The 21,275-nt window shown below is 39.0% G+C and overlaps 1 protein-coding gene across 1 annotated transcript in view; it reads left to right on the top strand.

Moving 5' to 3' along the window:
- The window catches only part of tmem214 (transmembrane protein 214), a 52,756-nt gene extending 36,992 nt beyond the window's left edge, over window positions 1–15,764 (top strand). The window contains exons 12-17 of the mRNA XM_067984376.1: window positions 818–931; window positions 2,587–2,704; window positions 5,449–5,545; window positions 9,212–9,380; window positions 10,521–10,672; window positions 12,848–15,764. Of these exons, the coding sequence (XP_067840477.1) occupies window positions 818–931; window positions 2,587–2,704; window positions 5,449–5,545; window positions 9,212–9,380; window positions 10,521–10,672; window positions 12,848–12,974 (777 nt within the window). The 3' untranslated portion in view covers window positions 12,975–15,764. The remainder of the gene's footprint in view (window positions 1–817; window positions 932–2,586; window positions 2,705–5,448; window positions 5,546–9,211; window positions 9,381–10,520; window positions 10,673–12,847) is intronic.
- Window positions 15,765–21,275: the final 5,511 nt, after the last annotated feature.

Genomic DNA, 21,275 nt, shown 5'->3' with positions numbered 1-21,275 from the left:
CAGACTATCAATCATTTATGGACACTATGGTGCACTCATTTTTCATTATTCACATTGTGTGCCTCACTTCTTTGTGTATCTCCCTGTGGGAAAGCTTCCCTGTGATCTGCTAATGGATTTGGAACTTGCTTGAATTTCCAGCCTATGTGTTCTTGAGCTCGCTCTGCCACCAATCAAAGGGCTGACTGCGATCATGCTAAAAGCTTCTCTAGCAACAGGCTCATCTTTTACATAGATTTACAATACTGAAACAGTCCATGTTGTTTATCCTCCACATGAGCAGTAGTCCTAATCCCATGAGCCTACTCTGTTCCCATCTCCCATTATTCCCCCTTTTCCTTCAACCTCCTCCCTTCTCGACATGGTGACAATGTTGTGGTTCCTGTTTTGTTCCTCTGAACGCAGGCATGTGGGGGGGTGGGGGGAAGGAGCATTATTTCTATTTTGGAAGTAGAAGGGTATTGTGCCACATTCATGGCAGAAATTTGGACCATTGGAAAATGTCACTAAACAAGTAATTGTGTTCGCTAAGTTTTATTTTGGTACGATAGTGTCAGATTCATATTTTTTCTTTTTAAGAACGTGTTTCCATTGCAAGCTTAAAAAAGCCCAAGGTGTGTGTTGTGAAACATTTTCATGGAGAAAAAAATAATTGACTACAGAATGGAAAAAACACTGAAGGAGCTGTGGATCGTGATTTTTATGAATGTGCTGGCTGTAAAACTTCTAATGATGTAGATGAGTGTGTTTCTGTGAAGCCTATATTTTTAAGCTTTGATAAATAAATGAATTTAATATTGAACATCCTTAATTCCAGGTGCAGAAAGCTCTACAGGAAACTGTGCGTTCATTTAAAGTTACAAATGAAGAACTATCTGGAAAATGTGCTCCAAATTCACAGGAAATAGGTGCCTGCAACACTGCATGTAATGTAAGGGATTAAATTAAATGTAATATTTGCTGTTTAAAAGTGTTAGAACAGGAAATAAGGGTTATGAAAACTGGGTGCAGAAATCTAGCATAGATTATGTAGCTCTGTGAACAGAAAGCAAAACACTACAGATGCTGGAAATCAAAAACACTGAAAAGGTTGACCAAGGGTCTGCACATCCAAAGCATTGACTTGTTTGTTCTGCACAGATTGTGCCTGACCTGCTGGGTGTCCAGCATTTTCTGATTAGTTATTTAAAAAAAAAGAACTGTGTACACATAATGGAGATGGGCGAAACTAGATATGTAGGACCATAAATCAAGCATTTTTGACAGGCATCTGATTCTAGTAATCTGGGTTAAATGTTGAGTTCAGCTATCTGGCAAGTGGCCAAGATTTTTATTTTGCAAAATATACAATTTATGTTCTGGTCCTAAGACTGGAGGAATTGGTGTGTGTAACCCTTTGGATTAGTGTCTTTGAATCAATGTTTAATAGTTTGATGTGATTCCGAGCTTTGATTTCTCTGCTTCATTGAACTGTTAAGCATTTTTATATCTAATATTTATATAAGCTATGATATTGCCTCGTGATTTAGTCAGAGAAATCCACATATTCTGTTGTCCAACTGAGTGGGACTGCCCTCATCTGTTCCGCTCTTGCCTTTCCAGTCATAGAATGAGAAATTCCTGCAATGGCTTCTCTTCCTGCTCTTATTTCCCCCCCCCCCCCCCCCCCTTATTTCTTGTCTATATGCTGCCCCTGGTCATGCCTTCAGATGCTGTTGCCATCAGGTTCCATACGTACTCTGACAACACCCAGCTCTACCTCTCGCCACCTTTCTCGACCCCCTCCGCTACCTCTGTTGTCACATGGCTTGTCTGATATCCAGTCCTAGATGAGCAGAAATTTCCTTCAATTAAACACTGGGAAGATCAAAGCCATTGCCTTCGGCCCTCTGTCGCAAACTCCATTCCCTAGCCACCGATTCCAGACTCAACTATTCCAATGCTCTCCCATTTTCCACTCTCCATAAGCTTGAGCTCATGAAAAATTCTGCTGCCCCCATCCTAATTCACATCACATCCCATTCACTCCTGTGCTTCCTGACCTACTCACTCACCCGGTCCACCATCGCCTCTTTTTTAAAAAAAAAAATTCTCACTTCTGTTTAAATCCCTAAATAACCTCACCCCTCCCGATCTCTGTAACCTCATCTCATCTAACCCTACAACCCTCTGAAAACTCTGGGTTCCTCCAACTCTGGCCTCTTGTGTGTCCCTCATTTCCTTCACCCCTCCATTGGTGGCCATGCCATCAGTCATCTAGGCCCCAAGCTCTGGAATTCCCTTCCTAAATCTCTCTACTTCTCTCTCCTTTTTAAAATGCTCCTTTAAAACCTACCTGTTTGGCCAAGCTTTTAGTCACCCATCCCAATATCTCCTTTAGCTCAGTGTCAATTTTTGTCTGATTACACTCCTGTGAAGCACCTTGGGATGATTTACTATGTTAAAAGCATTATATAAGTTCAAGTTGTTAAATCGCACAGTTGCAGGTTTCTGCTCATCCCCTATTTACCCTGATTAGCTTTTTTTTCTCCCTTTTTTTAAAGCATTGTGATGTTTAGTAACTCTTTCCTTCTCTCAATTTTCAAGAACCTCCTGCAGAAGTTGAGAGGTGGCAGGTTCCCCTGGTTTCGTCTGTTACTTGTGCTAATGGTTTTTGCTGCAGGCTTTGTGATGCATGACATCAGAGTACATGGATCCTTCAATGGTTTGTAAAACTATGAATTATCATTGTTGAATGTTACTATCTTGAGGAAATTTAATGTTATGACAACGAGGAAGTATTTCAAAAACTAATATGCTATGTTGTTCACAATTAATGATTGCATTAGGGTTCGCGTGTTACCAAACCCAAAGGATGGGGCAAGCTATGATCATGGGTTGAGTTCTGCTTGCAGTTACTGATAAAAGTTCATTTTAAAAAGCCCACTGAAATATTAGAATGGCTAGTTCAGAACTAGACATCTGTCGCCTTAGCTATATATATGCAAGTGGCTATTTTTGTTTTGCTTTCAAAGCTATTTATTTTGATATTCCAATTTTTTTTTAAAAGGTGACTTAGTAAGTTGTCGCTTATGGCTAGGTTCATTTTTCTAAAAAAAAATTGCATTGCAATCCAACTTACTGTTTGAGTCTTGCATAAGTTGTATTTTTTTCTGTTAAATATCAGCCTACCATATAAAATGGTTTCCAATGATTTTGGGGCCAATAGCAAAATGTTTGTCAGCTAAGTGTGTAGAATCCCAGGCCATCTCTGGTGTTCTGAAAGTTGGCATGTGAAGTTACCATCTTTCTTCCTGTCTTTTCCCTACCCCTACTTGATGACTTCCCACAATGGCACATCTGAAATTGGCAACTCAGCTCGTAGCAGAGCATGGTATAAACCTAATTTGGTAATTGGTTGGGACGTAGGATGGATAAAGGGAATATACACTGGCGGGATGTGAGAAGTGGTGTTCCCCAGGGATCTGTACTGGGGGGCTCGGCTTTTCACCATATATATCAATGATTTGGATGAAGGAATAGAAAGTTGTACATCTACGTTTGCAGATGCCACTAGGTTAGGAGACAGTAAGTTGTGTAGATGGGAGTAGGATGTTGTAAGGAGACACAGACAGATTAAGTGAGTGGGCAAAACTGTGGCAGGTGGAGTTCAATGTGGGGAAAGTGTGAGGTCATCCACTTTGGATCCAAGATTTTCTCTAATGGGGGAATTCAGAACAAGGGGACACAATCTTAAAGTTAGAACTAGGCCATTCAGGAGTGAAATCAGGAAACACCTTTTTCTCAAGGGTGGTGGAAGTCTGGACTTCTGTCCCTAAAAGGGCTATGGCTGCTGGGTCAATTGACATTTTTAAGGCAGATTGACATTTTTATCAGGTAAGGATATCAATGATCTAATTGAAAGACTAAACAGGCTTAAGGGGCAAACTCCTATTCCTATGTACTAACATTTCCTGATGTAGGCCATTCGGTGCTACTGGATGTATTATTTGTTGATGCCCCAGTTAAAACTGTTAGTGTCTTAAAATAACATAGTTGTTTTCCTCTCATCCCTCTCTTGGCTTCCCCAAGTCATGATCTAGTCGCCAGCTGCTAGCATGAGCTAAAACACCATACCTTAGTCTCTGCTAATGAGCCTTGTGAATTGGCCATTGAGATGTGAGCAGCTGGGTTGTGTATGCGTTCTTTCCTTTTTTCTAACTCCTTGAGAAATATCCGGCTTCAGATGCCTCAACACAACTCTTACAACCATAATTAACATACTGTCAAATCTTTTGCAATTTGCAAGATTGCATTGAAGGTTCAACACCGCTTTGGTGTTGCTATCTTAGTTTTTAAATGAAAGGCTTGTTTTTAAAGATATTTTAAATTACTATACTTGAAACAATGTATGTAAATATGACACAATTGGTGTATTTTAATTTCCATTTTGTTTGACCTTGTGAACACACTTTATTGGCAGTACCCATGAGTGATTGTTTTTGTGGTCACACACATTTACCGTACATATCTATTCATGAATGATGTGTTCAAACTGTAGACATGTATGGCCACAAGTGCAGTCAATTATGTTCTGTGCCGAGAATCCTCCCACATGGTGGAAGTGCAGGGCTCACTGTTGATGCTGGCTATTTCCCTCAAGCAATTGAGTGAAATCCTTGACCCTGATGAACTGTTTCACTTACCTGCTTGATATAGTTGTGGATTGAAGTTGGGGGATGCAATGGAGATTTCTTGCTCTTGCCTGGAAGGAGTCTGCCAGATAAAATTAAAGTGGTGTAACCTTGACCGACCAACCAGAAGGTCCCTGTACTCGAAATGGCCTCCAAGTGTGGCTGCAGGAATGTGCTGAGTTTGGCAATGGCTTCTATAGGAATGTAAGTTGGGCTGGCATTCTTCAGCCAGATCCCGATGATAAACTCTTTCCCTTTGTACTTACGTGGCAGTGGAAGGATATGTCCAAATGGAGTCTCCAGTGTTTCAATAACTTTGTCCAATACGATCCAACAGGAACAGCAAAGTACATTGCTCAGAAGGCCTGTTAAGTGTCCATTTTACATGGGTACTCAGCCCATCACGCAGTGTCCATGCCTCCTGGTCACATTATGGGGTGGGGGGGGGGGAACGTTCCATTAACACAAAATTGTAATGAGTTTTGCATGCATTCTCTGTAGGATCAAAGCACTTCAAGGCCCCATATTGACATGCTATGCATATTGGGCTCCAGGGCTCTGCAGTCAAAAATGCGGAGAGCTGGTGCCTGATACAAATTAGCTGTTTGGGCATCTGCTATCAAATAATCTTTTCCTATTTCATAGAAGCAAATTTGAGGTTAGATGGAAAATTTTAAACAGCAGGAACTGCAGCTTGAATTGTAACTGAATTGAACTTAGTCTCAAATAATAAGATTTAATATTGACTGATTCTATTTAAACTCTTCCTTCTCAGCATCGTCTTCTGCTTATGTCCTACGGCAGTCAGGGATGATGTCTGTGTCTCAGCAGGCTTGGAATAAAATATCTTATTATTCGAAACAGGGATACAGGTTAGTGCAATGTGGGTGTATTCGATCAAGATTTCCCCCAGCCCCCACCAAATTTTGTCCTGTTTTTTCAGTTTGCATGGAAGGATAAGTATGTTATAAAGGGTAAAGAGGGGGAGGAATTTCTGAAGTGTGTTCAAGAGAACTTTCTTGATCAGTGTTTTTCTGGCCCAACAAGGAAGGAGGCATTGCTGGATCTAGTTCTGGGGAATGAGGTGGGTCAAGCAAAGCAAGAATCAGTGGGGGAACATTTAGGGAACAGTGATCATAGTATCATAAGGTTTAGATTAGTTATGGAAAAGGACAAGGAGCAGTCTAGAGTAAAAATACTCACTTGGAGGAGGGCCAATTTCATTGGGTTGAGAATGGATCTGGCCCAGGTAAATTGGAATCAAAGACTGGCAGGCAAAACTGTAAAGGCTGTCTATTATTCCATTAAAGAGGAGATGGCTCAGGTGCAGTCTAGGTATATTCCCACAAGGGGGAAAGGTAGGGCCACTAAAGCCAGAGCTCCCTGGATCTAGAGAGATGAAGCAAAAAAAAAAGGGGGTGTATGACATGTCAAGTTGATAATACAAGTGAGAACCAGACTGTATATAGAAAGTACAGAAGAGAAGTGAAAAAGGAAATACAAGGGGCAGAGTATGAGAATAGACTGGCAGCTAACATAAGGGAATCCAAAAGTCCTTCATAGGCATACAAATAGTAAATGGGTAGTAAGAGGACGGGTGGGGCCAATTTAGGGACCAAAGAGGAGATCTGCACATGGAGGCAGAGGGCATGGCTGAGGTACTAAATTGAGTGCTTTGCATCTGTCTTTACCAAGGAAGATGATGCTGTCAAAGTCACGGTAAAAGAGGAGGTATTTGAGATACTGGATGGGTTAAAAATTGGTGAGGAGGTACTAGAAAGGCTGGCTATACTTTAAAGTAGATAAGTCACCTGGTCTGGATGCTGAGGGAAGTAAGTGTGGAAATTGCAGAGGTGATGGCCATAATCTTCCAATCCTCCTCGGATATGGGGGTGGTGCCAGAGCACTGGAGAATTGCAAATGTTATACCCCCCTTCAAAAAAGGGTTTAAGGATAAACCCGGCAACTACAGCCCAGTCAGTTTAACCTGGGTAGTGGGGAAGCTTTTAGAAACAATACTCTGGGACAAAATTAAGTCATTTGGAAAAGAGTAGATTAATAAAGGAAAGCCAGCTAGGATTTGTTAAAGGCAAATTGTGTTTAACTAACTTGATTGAGTTTTTTGAGATTGAGAGGATTGATTAGGGCAATGTGGTTGATATGTATATGGACTTTCAAAAGACATTTGATAAAATGCCACATAATAGGCTTGTCAGTAAAATTGAAGCCCAAGAAACAGATTAGTGGTGAACTGTTTTTCGGGCTGGAGGAAGGTGTACAGTGGTGTTCCCCAGGTACAAGGATTGGGTGTATGATTTGGGTGTCTAGGGTACGATTTCAACATTTGCAGATGATACAAAACTTGGAAGGGTAGTAAACGATGAGGATAGTAACAGACTTCAAGAGGACATACAGTCTCGTGGAATGGGTGAACGCATAGCAGATGAAATTTAATGCAGACGAGTGCGAAGTGATACATTTTTGGCAGGAAGAACGAAGAGAAGCAAAATAAACTTAAGGGTACAATTCTAAAGGGGGTGTAGGAACAGAGACACCTGGGGGGGTATATATGCACAAATCTTTAAAGGTGGCAGGACAGGTTGAGAAAGCGGTTTAAAAAAGCATATGGGCTTTATAAATAGAGGCATAGAGTACAAAAGCAAGGAAGTCATGTTCAACCTTTTATAAAACACTGGTTCAGCCACAACTGGAGTATTGTCTAATTCTGGCCACCGCACTTTAGGAAGGATGTGAAGGCCTTAGAGAGGGTGCAGAATGGTTACAGGGATGAGGGACTTCAGGTATGTGGATGGACTGGAGAAGCTGGGATTGTTCTCAGAGCAGAGAAGGTTAAGAGGAGATTTGATAGAAATGTTCAAAATCATGAAGGGTTTAGATAAAGCACATGAAAAGAAACTGTTCCCATTGGCGGAAGTGTTGGTAACCAGAGGACCCAGATTTAAGGTGATTGACAAAAGAACCAAAGGTGATGTGATGAAAAACTTTTTTATGCAGCGAGTAGTTATGATCTGGAATGTGCTGCCTGAACGGGTGGTGGAAGCAGATTCAATTGTGGCTTTCAAAAAGGAATTGGATAAATACTGAAGGAAAAAATTTGCAGGGCTTTTCAGGTAAAGAGCGGGGGAATAGGACTAACCGGATTGCTCTTAGAGAGCCGGCATGGGCTTGATGGGCCGAATGGCCACCTTCTGTGTTGTAACCATTCAATGATTCTATACTTTTGGACTTTCACCTTTAAACTACTCTCTCATTATCTAATACATTTCAGAAGTCTTGCATTTAATCCTTTAACTGTCACACTTCCTGTAAAGTCACACTGTTGATCACCATCTTTTCCTGAGTAACTGAAATTTCTGATGTCCAAAATAAGGTTAATATAAAGACATTAAACATTACACATTAACACAATTAAGCTCAAGAAGGTTGTCTTTTGTGTCTGAGTACCTTCATTGAATATTTTGGTAGTGTAAGGGCTTGAAGTAAAGTGTCTGATCTTTAACTTGAAGCATTGTACGTTACACTGCATGACACACCCCTTTGTAGAACAATTTATCCTGCACCTCACCGGGAACAGTGTCGCAGGAGAGCGACAGTGTAAAAGTAAGTGATTGAATAAGTCAAATTGAGTTTTTATTACAGCATTGAGAGTGTTAGTGCTATTTTCAGAATTGAAGTCCATGATTATATCTGTATTTGCATGGAAACTGTGAATCTTTACATCTGTAGCCTTGGCTTTGATCTGTTGGACTGTAACGAATTTTATCTTGGTTTTTTAAAAAATTCAGAAACATCTAGATGGTCCAGCTGATTTTCCCAGCTAATGGCACTAATGGGGACTGGCTGGGGGAGGTTAGTGGGGTCTGGCAGGCCTTGAGGTATAAAAGTCTGAGCACTGGCAAGGGAGGTTCTAGGGTATGGAAGTATTAGGATGGTTCTAGGTTGTGTGAGCATTTGAGGGGTGATCCCAAGATTTTGCTGTAGTGGGAGGGATGTCCTAGGGTGTTTTTGGGTGGAAGGGGAGTTAATCTTGGGGTGCAGAGTACTAGAGAGAGGATTCTGTGGTCAATTTCTGGGAGAGGCATACCCTCTGATCCCTCGTCACAAGTATAGTATAGTAAACTCACTTCTACAATTGCCACTTGCATTCTGCTTACATTCAATGTACTTATTCAAAAAAGATGTGCAGGCAGACATTTCAACTGACTAACTTGCAGCAGTCCCAGTGCAAGCCCAAATTGTCATTTATAATTATTTACCATAGATGTCCAGGTCTGCACGTGATCCTTTGTTCACAAACTAGATTTATTGGAAGTCTGGAATATTCTGTTCCGTATGAACCTTCAACATAAAGAATACTGTTACTCGTCAAAACTGATCTATGAATTAATCTCTGAATCCTTAACAACACACAACAAAGCTCAACTCATCCACTTCTATGATCCCTTCTTTTGCTGAAGTGCCATCTGCTGTAATTGGTTTCTGACCTGGCCTTATGACCCTGTTTATTATCTTCACAGTTGGATAGAAACAAATGCTCCTCATTATTACTCGGAGGCTGTAACAGTGTTGGGCCCGAACCTTGAGCTGGGTTGGAGAAGGCTGACTGAATTAGTTGTGTATACAAAGGAGAAGTTGTCCACTAATATTGCATGGATCATTGACAATCTACCCAAGTTTATTGAGTGGGTAAGTAGTGTGTTCACAATTCTAAACATGCAGTTGGTTTTGAGGGAGAGTTGCACACAATAACCTAATGGATGCTGGCAAATGGGAGGCAAATCGATCAATCAAAACATAAGTCATTTCCTATATAGTATAGCTTTGGTTTGCTTATCTTTTGAGTTCTTGCTAATATTATAAGTTACACATTTTTGCAATGGTGAATTGACCAGATTGACTTGTCACCTTTTTATGTTTTGGTAGTTCTACAAATTGCAGTGACTTATACTACGTGACTCTTCATATTGTAAATGTACGGAGTCGTACAACACCAGGTTATAGTCCAACAGCTTTATTTGAAACCACAAGCTTTCGGAGCTTTGCTCCTTCGTCAGGTGACTAAGCTCCGAAAGCTTGTGATTTCAAATAAAGCTGTTGGACTATAACCTGGTGTTGTACGACTCTGTACATTTGTCCACCCCAGTCCATCACCGGCATCTCCACATCATGGCTTCATATTGCAGTTCAAGAAGCAAAATGTGACCCCATCATTCTCCATTCTCACTCCCACTTCAGTGGCTTAGAGTAAATTAGTGGGTTTGTAATAAGTACAGTTGAGTCCCCAGCCCATGTAAAAAATCTGATCCTGGGAGACCAAGGCAGAGTACAAGATTGTTAAATTGCTGGTCCCAGTTGTGGAAATAATGACTCCCATTAGTCGGTAAATACAATTTAAATACATTTGAACTGTCATATTTTAGAATGATGGTGGACTGTTTATTTAAACTTAGTTTCGTAAACTTTTTGAAAAATGTTGGCAGTATAAGCCCCTCCTTTAAATGTTCCAAATTCCTTTGTGTACTGAACTAAAATGGCACACACACGCAAACCAAATTACAGCATAGAAGGCGGCCATTCAGCCTGTGTCCCTGGTAGGTACATGCTGTAATCACTTTGCAATGTTCTCGCTGTGGTTTACTTTGCAGCTGGGGCTCTGGGGGAATGATACTGAAGTGGAAGCTATGACTTCCAAGGTACTTGCTTTCAACTGGTCGCTTCCCACTGGCTCATGAAAATCTGGGTCCTGGACACAGTCTGAAGCATAGATTTAGCTTACTTTATATTTGTGTCCGAGTACTACGATTCACTTGTCTTTCCTTTTTACAGCTTCATTCTAATCTCCCAGATGCGGTGTTACAGCTTGTAGAGTATGTCAAGGAATTGCTTCTCTTTATACATCAGAATTACCTGATTCCAGCTTTGGAATATATGAAAATGGTAATGAAACAGTGTTGGAAACAACTTGTTAATTCTTGCGAGTAAGTATCTCTCTGTTCTGTGCACTTCATTTTTTTTTCGACCTATTCAGGCTGATGGCGATACCTTATTTGCTGTTACAAATTTAGGGAATACCTTAGCTATTTTCTTGGGTACAGCATTGCTGGTTGCTCACAATAGGTCTGAACATCCTGCATTGTGCCAGTGCTACACCATATCTGACTATACAATTGCACAACTGGGGTGCAACAATAGTACCCCATTGCAGTCTGAAATTTTGGCGCTTGCCCAATCTTTTTGACGGCAGACTAAGAAGCACTTAGTGATATGAGGACAGATACAAATATTAAGCTGTTTTATTTCACAGACCACAAGCCAACATAAAATAAATTCAAAGCAAACTCCTCTTACTTAGCGCAATATCACTTTTCTCCTTAAACATGGGTGGGGGAATAATAAACCACATGCCTTGTTCCTTCTGAGGGCTAACTTTTTTGGCATTACTTTTAAACTTACCACTTGCATTTTTTGCTTCCAGGTTCAGGCTAAGATTTAGAGCTCGCAGTCCCTTGTTCTAAACTTGACTGCCAAGGGAGAAATGGGCATCGAGCCAAGTGATTCACCATTTGGCTTGTTAATGGGCTACATTTTTCTTTTTTTTCCTCCCTTTTCTCCCCCCCCCCACACCACCACACCAACCCTTGGGGTGAGTTTAAAGTGGACATCTGCTGTTCTCAGAAGACTGACCATCCTTGCTAATGGGCATGAGATGAGACAGTTGATGCTCATTTTATCAAATGTGAATCCCGAGTGGCCTGTCTGGCTTCAATATACATGTCCCATTCCTGCAGCCTTTCATTTTTATACCTATGTGAATTCATTTTGTTTTTAAACATGACCCTGAAACAACTCAATCCCACGATCTTTTTCATGAAATAGAAAAGATCAGAAAAAGCCTTAAATGTGATACCTGCCACCAACATCTTTGAAAAATCATGAAATTTATCTCTGAATACTTGCTTTTGCATCAATTGATAAAGGTTCTCTCTCTCTCTGTTTGGAACAATTTCATCTTTCATGCAATCCTTTTTATGCCTGTCCTTAAAGGTATTACATAAACTCTGCCTCACCAACAATATCACATTAATGTGCTACGTTTTAAGTCTAGTCGGGTAGCTTGCTCATTTATACTACTTGGCCAGCAGTAGGAACGAGGTGCCGAGTGACATGGGTATTGCTGTCCCTATCACCGGTTGGTTTATACTGCTTTTCAATGATTGAAGGGGATGTTGTGCCGTGCATGTCCTGTTTTTCTGTGGTGATGGCATGTTTCATATCTTCTATTGCTAAATAGTTGTAGGGTTGCTCTTTGGTTTTGAGGAGTAAGTGGCACAATCTTCAGCGATGTGACTGGGAACCATGAGGTTTATGGTGCAGAATTGCTGATAACTTCAAGTAGGCAGCAGATCCTTACCATAACGGGAGTATTAGTTCCCCATATACTTGAATTAACAAGAAATTAATGCACCATCTTTATACTATAAATAAATATCATTGGAGCACATATGTTTGGTAGTACTGTGAAGTCCTGTTTTATATTTTTTCAAAATTGTGCAGGAGGAGGGCGAATAGCATTTTGCTTGTATAGTGTTATTTTACAGCTACTTGACCAATTCCCAAGTTAAACTATTTAGGTACATTTTTAGTGCTAAACTGAAGGTATAGATGAATGGATCTCTATATACTGCAATAGGACACGCTTGTGAAGACCTCTTGTAACATTGATTATTTAAAAAGTTGCTTGAGGGTTGACCAATTACATCTACTTGGAAACAACTTCTTATTTACAATGAAGTATTTTAACTTTTTTCAAATCTTTTAACATCAGATCTCTTATGGATGTTCAAGGTGTTTAACTGTAAACTGCTTGTGATGCTATTTCAATACTGATAGCTTGAGTTAGTGCTGTTCTTGCATTAAACTTGGATTTGTGACTACAGTTTGATTGGAAACATGTAATTAGCCAGGCTGATATAAATGTAGACTTTCAGACTTGAGGCCAAAGATCAGCCATGATCTTATTGAATGGCGTCGCAGGCTCGAGGGGCTGTTTGACCTACTCCTGCTCCTATTTTTTATGTTCTTAGACAGCACATGATAGTCTATTTGTACTAAATATTTTTGTTACATCTTACATGTTGTTTGCCAAACTTCAGGGGTGAAATCAGTTGGGACTGTGTGAAGAAGCATTTTGTGAATACCACACATTTAACGTGGAGTTATCTACAGAACACGACTACAGCAGTCAAAAACTGGGCCTCCTCTATGATCTCCAATCACTAAACAACAAGAAGCATGTTCCGTGTTATTTTGGGAGCAGCAATTATCCAGTTGGAGCATTCTTAAGAGTTAACTGCGTTTTCTGCTGTGGAGAGGATTGAGAATCAATTGAACAAAGTACAAATGCCACTTAATTCTTTGCTTTGTTATAACAATTTTTATCTTATCAGATGCATGTATTTTGTACCCACTTTTTCCAAAGCTCTTCAAGATGTTAACTGTCAGTGTCTTCTATATATTGACTTTACACATTCTTTCTGCACATTATGACATTGGATAGTAAACTTAATCATTTAAAGCCACAACGTTCAGAAATGTTTAACATGGTGTAATAATGCAACTGTTCATGACTTACTGCAATAATTAGACTTTTGATTTCAAATAACAGTTTAATGAGTACAGTATTTTAAAAAGAAAATCCAATGCCATACAAACCAGGTGTGCACAAAATTTAATGGGACAACTTGTGTATTTTTAAACAACTGTACAGCTGATGACTAACTTGTTTAGTAGCCTTAATGGTTTTTGTTTCCAATAACCATACTAGATAAGGAGCTAAAGATATTTGTGGTGCATGCTGTCTATCAAGAAGTTTTGTGAAATATTTTGTGCAATGTACTAATGTTATCAGATTTAGCCTTTTTTAGTTAATACTCATGTTAAGTTCTTTGGCTATGATGACATTTGAAATGGGTTGCTAAATCTGAGTTGTTTTGCCCACAATTTTTAATTTGGCAAAAGTCTTCTGAGCACTGTACCATTCTAATTTCAGGTTGCTTCTGTTTATGAATATTGTAAATTCTGATACATTGCCTTTAATCAGTATTTTTGTTTGCCTCATCTGGTGATATTGTTTAACATTAGAAATATATCATGCTACCAAATAGCCTGAAATGCTTGCTCTTCTCAATAGTAGTGAAACAATGATGGCAGTACAACCATGGTCATTTAGACCATGGTCACTCAGGCAGTGTCCATTTTAAAGGTGTGACTCACCTACACTACCAAATGTTTCTATAATCTGCCCCAGTCATGTGGAGGCATTTTAAAGCAAGTACCTCTATCTCTATACAATTACAATTACAGCAAGATAGAAAGTTACCAGTCCATCCATCCATCTAGAGCTCATAAAATGCAATTCTGTTAAGATAATTGACTGGCTTGACTGCACAGACCAAAAGAGCAAATTTTTAGATAACATCTCGTCAGTTGTTTTACTGTGATATTGCTTAGTATCCTATTCTAACCTGTCCCTTTTTTGTCCAATCCTTGGCTAACAGTTGTTTTGTACTGTATTGACTTGCACATAGTACAGGACTTTACATCCAGAATCTCCATTCTGTAATACTTAATGGAACAATTCCTTTGTTGCTTGGCATTCAAATTGCTCATGTGTTTAAATACATGCCCAGGTCAAGTAAATGTATTTGGTCTGTGTGCCTGAGGGTTCCTAAGATCATAGCTATTGCATTACATCGGAGTTGGAATACTGAAAAGACTTTTTTAAAAGAAAAAACTTTGCATTAAGAAAGTAAGTTATATTGTGGCTCCATTTTTTTGGATAATGGTGAAATAATATGCCTGACAACACAACATTAATATTTGACCAGTGATGTATGTAAAATTATTTCAAACATGATTGTAGGGTCTGTGTGATTGGCTTGTAGTTACATCATTTTAAATGTTAGTGTTCCAGACTCAATATTTTAAGTCTGTCCAGTTCCTCACGTTGATTATCATCTTGCTAGTTAAAAGGTAATTGCTCCAACTAACACTGCTTTTTAAAGACACCTGATTTTTTTTTAAAAAGGGAGTACACCATCTTCATTAGTCTGGCAAACTCAACACATGTAAAATACATGTAAATTCTTTACATTGCCTTTACTTGACTCTCATCTGTGCTTGATCTTATGATCAAAAAGACTTGCATTCTTAATCTTCAAACAAGCTAAAGTTTGCCAGATGCTTTGTTGTGAACACATTTCATCCTTTTACAAAGAGACCAGAGTGATCTAGAGGTACTTGCAGAAATATTCTGTGCTCCATTTAAGCCTGTCATATTTTCCCATGTAGTTTTGCTTATAGCAGCACAAGTGTTTTATCTCAATCTCCTGACAGTTACCAACCATCTATCTTCAAAGTAACGACTACAACAAATGCACGCCCAAAAAATTCCGAGTCATTGAAATGTTACACATGAATTAATGGAAACAAGCAGGAGTATATTTTTGGTAAAATATACATTGGAGTCTTTGTGAAAATATAGCCAATTTGTACTGTAACTAATTTGGAACAGTTATTTCAGAGTTTAACAAGTGTGGTTTATAAGTGTAGCTTATAAGCACCTTAAGTTGGCAGTTATATGAAAATAAGATTGTTTCTTGTCATTGTCTTTTTTAAAACCCCCTCCTCCCACTCTTTACCCCACCCCCCATACCTATCAAAATTACTATATGCAAATTTCTTGTTTTGTAACTCTGTTACAAGGTATAAAAGTTGTTTGGCTGGCCCATCACCTGGCTCCATTTATATTTGACAACTACATTTTTTTGCTGTTGAGGTGAAATACTGTTACCTTATTCATTGACTAATTTATTAAAGGGTAGTTTTAACCCAAAGAAAATTCTGTGTACACATAATATGATTAAGGGACCAGAGTGGTGGTTGTTAGTTATGCTGACTGGCCAAATACATGTTTAAAAATTCTGTTGCAGGACAAATGTGTCTCTATAAATGTAAATTTAAATCATGAATTTATTTCTGGTGAAAAATTAAAAATGGTATTTAACCTAATGTCTTGACTTATTTACACTTGTAAATGTTATCCCTAACTATTCAACATTCTTTGTCTCCATGTAGGAGAATATTGCCTCATTTTGCAAAGCCAATTTGACTACAGGATAGTATACTAGTCTGGGCATGATTTAATTGCCTTTAGTTAGGTGGAATAAGTGCTGTTGTCATTGGACTACCAGCTAGTTGATCTATTAAGTGGTGATAGATGCATATAATTGTCGTTCAGTTCTCTTTGTAAAGATAGGATTATCTTCATTTCAAGGGAAGGAGAGGATTTGCTCTTGAGTTTATCACCCTGCTCTCTACATAGTCCGCACTGAGGCATGTATTTCAGGGCTTTGTTCTGATGGTCTTCAGCTCCTCCTAGAAAGGAAGCATTAATAAGTCTGCAAGTGCATTGCAGTCGGTAAAATGCATTTTCAAATTTATACTATTCCTTCACCATTTTGAGAATGTAGGGATGAGATCAAAGGACAAACATATCTTTTTAAAGAGTACTTGTAACATTCATTGCTGATACCAGATGAATCAAGCTCTGATGACCAATTTATAGCATTCACCAAGAATTTGTGGGCATTACCTTATTTATGGACAATAATGTTACTCAGCCACCAACATAGCATCTCTGGTCATACAGAGCATCCTGAAATTAAGGAGGTCCAGGTAAACTGTTTTCAATTACAACTGATGTCTTTTGGGAGATCATTGTAATCAAAAGATAAATTGGAGAGATCCCAGTCTTGTGTACAGAATTTCAAAACGGAGGGTGCCATTAAAACCAACCCACGTGAAGCGGCTCGGTGAAGGAATTGCACCAAGTTGTTCTGATCAAGGAGCACTTAGAACCAATTGTCTTATGGATGTGCAAGTGCTTTTGTGGTACATGACTTGAAAGTTACTTCATTTAAACATGCTGGTTGCTGAATGAAAACGGGTAGTATGATCACTAAATTTGGATGTTAAGTTCAAATTTTTTGAGCTGAGGGAATGTAGCCATCAACCAGGATCATCTGCTAGTGTTGCCATCTTTTTTTAACGTGCTTGTTCAGATAACAATAGAGAGGTCAAGGTAGCTATATTGCTCCTATTGACTTACTCCTTCAGCAAAGTGGCTGTTATGTTTGGACAATGCCAGGTGTCCTTCAAATTGTGGAGTGGTGCAGACATCATGGGTGTGGTTAATCTCAGTAAAACCTTAATTACATAGCAATACTGTTGATTCTTTAATGGAATTACTTGCAAGGGAACCCTGCCACCATTTGCAGAATCAGCTGTTCAAATTGAGACGCTGTGCTTCAAAGGAAAAAAGTTAGCCATCTTTATGTGGGTGTCTAATTTTAAATAATTTAGTACCCCAACATCTAATTCCCCTCTGACAAGGGATCACCCTTGGACCTACCTGGCCTTCAGTGTCTTGCTGTACTCCCTTTTGATGTGTAGCACATGTCCTTGTAATGTTTGGCCCTAATCTGAGCATTGATGCCAATGTTTGGGGTCCACAGCTAATAGTGGGAAGTGCTGGCTGTTCAACCCTTCGCTCCAAAAATTAAACTAGGTTGATGAGCTTCATAAATGTGTACTGAGGAAAAATCTTATTGCTACCAAAACATGACCTAACACCCACTTTATCAATCTGTCCTGTTTTAATACAGGGAAAGAAAGCTTGACCAGCTTCAGTGGTTTAAATGATGTACAATTGATATTTAAGCAGGGCAAACTGAGTGGCATCAGGAACTGATAAGTTACTATGCCTCTTAATTGCATTATTTGGATCAAACATATTCAAATGATCGTTCAATGTAATTATTTTAGTTTTAAGTTGAACACTGGGTTGTAGAGTGATGAGTCATGTTTGGTAATAAACAAAGAATACCTACAGGAGACTCTTTATATACAGGAGTCACATGATTATGCCCTAATATGGCACTTATATTGGTGTTAATATCTTGGAGTGCTAGAGCAGATGGTTAGTGTGGTTCGCTCAGTATTGCTAATGACTGATATAGGGCTAGTTACTGCAAATGTCTGGAATGTGTCCATTGTTTGCAGCTGATTCCAAGTAGCACTGACAATCATCTCCTGTGGTGGTCATGATGAGCCAAATGAACTATTTTGTAACAGTGTCGTAGGATGAGATCTGCAACTTCCATTCTTCTTGAAAACCATAAATGAGTGGCTTTGATTTATAGATTCCTTTACCTACACATTTAATTTTTATTCCGTGCCTTTTTTTAAAGCCAAGGATATATACAAAGATGTAGCAGATTGAAGGTAGGTACCTGGTATTTATTGGTAGACATTGCAACTGCAGATTTGTTTTGCTCTTGTGTAAAACACTTTGTCCGTCCTAACAAGGTATTTTTATTCTGGCTTTGGTAAGTTGCAAAACTCACGCGTTTCATTTATTCAAATCTCAAAACGTGAACGTAACAATTGAAGTGTGTCAGTGATGCTTGAAGTGCTATAGACAAGAAGTGTGATGGACAGGAAATGTGCATGGAACATTAAACCATGTAATGTACAATGTATTCTGCTAAAGTATAGATGTGTTCCTTGAAGGCTACAAGATGTAATTATTTAGCATTTTTGAAGTGAAGGGTTGGGTCAATGACTGTATAGGACTGGGATTTTTTTTCTAATAAGTAAACATTGGCTCGTTGATCACTGAGTTTAATAGTTTGGTTATAGAACTGTTGAGACTGGAATATTAAGCTTCAGGTTGCAGCTCAGAAGCAAACACAGCTTCAGATTTTTACATCTATAACCAAGTGTGATGTCTGAAGTGTTACCTTGATTGTTGACATACTGCTTATAATGTGTTGCTACTTTACCTCCCACAGCTTTGCTCATGGGAAGTTAGAGAAAATGTTTTCTAAAGAATAATTTGGAAGAAATTAAATTCAAAAATAATTTTATACCATGAGGGGATGTACAGTTGTGAAAGAATCCTACTGTTGTGTGATGCAAAATGAATGCACCTTCTCAAACTAGCATTTCTCTGAAGCTAACTGAGTGGTAGCTGTGTCAGAATATCAAATTCAAGCCCAGGCTTTTCAGAGTAATTGAGGTCTTCATACAAACATCAGTGAAACTACTCAAACATAAACTTTTAAAACATGCTAAGCTAAAAGCAAAAATGTGACATAATAAATTATTCAAAAATGGAGTGATTTATTTGATTCACTGCCTCCTTGCTAAGAAATTTGCAAATTATAATACTGTGGTAGGAAAGATAATGGAATCTTTACTCAAAGATGTAATAGAAAAACATCTAGAAAACAAAAATATAATCAGCATGGATTTCAGAAGGGAAAGTCATGCTTGACCAACATTATTGAATTTATTGAAGAACTAAGAGTAGACAAAGGTAATGCAGTAGATGTAATATATTTGGATTTTCAAACGGCCTTTGATAAGGTGCCACATTGTAGACTAGTGACTAAGGTCAGAGTACGTGGAGTTGGGACAGGTAGCAGAATGGATAGCAAGCTGGCTACAAAACAGAAGAGAGTAGGGGTTAAGGGTAGCTACTCTGACTGGCAAAAGGTGGGAAGTGGTGTTCCACAGGGATTGGTGCTGGGATCACTGTTCACAATTTACATTAACGATTTGGATTCAAGAATCGCAAGTACGATTTCAAAATTTGCGGAGGATGCCAAATTGGTGGCTGTAGTTAATACAAAGAATGTCAAAATACAAATTGATGATAAACTTGCAGAACAGGTGTGAAATTGGCAAATTAATTTCAATGTAGATAAGTGTGATGCATTTTGGTAGGAAGAATAAGGAGGCCACATACCACTTGGATAATCTAAATGGGGTAGAGGAGTAAAGGGATCTTTGGGTACAGATATATAAATCACCAAAAGTAATAATGCTGGTTAATAAGGCCATCAGAAGGTAAACCAAGTGCTGGGGTTCATTTCTAGAAGGATAGAATTAAAAAGCAGAAGTTATGTTAAACTTGTACAGAACCTTGGGTAGACCACACTTGGAATACTGTGAACAGTTCTGGTCTCCATATTATAAAAAGGACATAGACGCATTAGAGAAAATGCAAAAAAGATTCACAAGGATAACACTAGAACTGAGGATATCCTTATCAGGAAAGGCTGAACAGGCTGGGGCTGTTTTCTCTAGAAAATAGAAGGCTAAGGGGTGACCTAATAGAGATCTGGGAGAATATGGTTTGATCGGGTAGACCGAGAGAAAATGTTTCCACTTGTGGGGAATCCAAAACTAGAGGTCATAAATGTCACATCCAGTAGGGAATTCAGGAGAAACTTCTTTACCCAAAGAGTGGTAAGAATGTGGAACATACTACCACAAGGAATAGTTGAGGAAACTGGCATAAATGCATTTAAGGGAAAGCTAGATAAGTGCATGAGGGAGAAAGGAATAGAAGCGTATGCTGATAGGGTTAGATGAAGAGGGGTGGGAAGAGGCATGTGTGAAGCATAAACAGCGGCACAGACCAGTTGGAACAAACTCGCTGTAAATCACAATTTCCATATCGATTGGTAGAAATTTGCATTAAGCTTGAAGTGTTTGCACCTCAATCAACAGCTAGAAACAAAGAATTTGAATATATATTTGCATATAAGACTGTGTGCTGAGGTGTGAAGTTTTGTATTCCATAAACTTCAGAAAGCAAATTAAGCTGAGTGTCTTTCCATATCCTAATTTGTTTATTTTTCTAAAGAAAATACAAAATTGAGGCAAACCACCACGAATCATTTCTGTTTTTAGTTGGTTTGGAAAATAAAAAAGCATTCTGAGACAGTGGACAATGTATCTTTCCTCCTAATTTGATTTTTAAAATTGAATTTTGAAAGCAAATAAGTTCTCTAAAGGAAATTGTTAGTAAAGTGAGGGGGACTCGAATCTCATACCATCCACTCATGGAGTGGCTGGAGATTTGAGATTGAGGTGAATTTAAAGGTGATGGGGTGGGGAATGCGATGGGAGTTAGGGAATGTGGGAAGCATAAGTGCGAGATTGTGGATAGGAAGAGTCACTGTTGTGTTTTCCCCACAATCCCCATTGGAAAATGCAGCCTGCAGCTGTTGGAAATTATTTTTCCTGTGACACCATCTACCATCTCTTATCAGAGAGGAAAGACGAGAAAGAAAGAAGCAGAAGAGGATAGAGAAGCAAAAACTAGTTGGGTGAAGAGAAGGATAGAAATGGCAACACAAAAACAGACTGGTAAGGGAGAGACTGTGTATTTTTTTAACTTAATGTGTAACGCCATAGAATCATAAAGTTACGGCACAGAAGGCCGCCATTTGGCTCATTGTCTCTGCCAGTTGAAAGAGCTATCCAGTTTAATCCCACTTTCCAGCACATGGTCCGTGGCCCTGTAGGTTATGGCACTTCAGGTGCATATCCAGGTACTTTCTAAATGGTTTCTGCCTCTACCATCCTTTCAGGCAGTAAGTTCCAGACCCTCACCAGGAAAAAAATAATCCTCAGCTCCCCTCACCCTTCTACCAATTACTTTAAATC

Source organism: Heptranchias perlo, chromosome 5, assembly GCF_035084215.1.
Source record: "Heptranchias perlo isolate sHepPer1 chromosome 5, sHepPer1.hap1, whole genome shotgun sequence".
In the NCBI taxonomy this organism is placed as follows: Eukaryota; Metazoa; Chordata; class Chondrichthyes; order Hexanchiformes; family Hexanchidae; genus Heptranchias; species Heptranchias perlo.
Note: the sequence above shows the minus strand (reverse complement) of the source record. Positions and strands in the feature narration are given on the sequence as shown.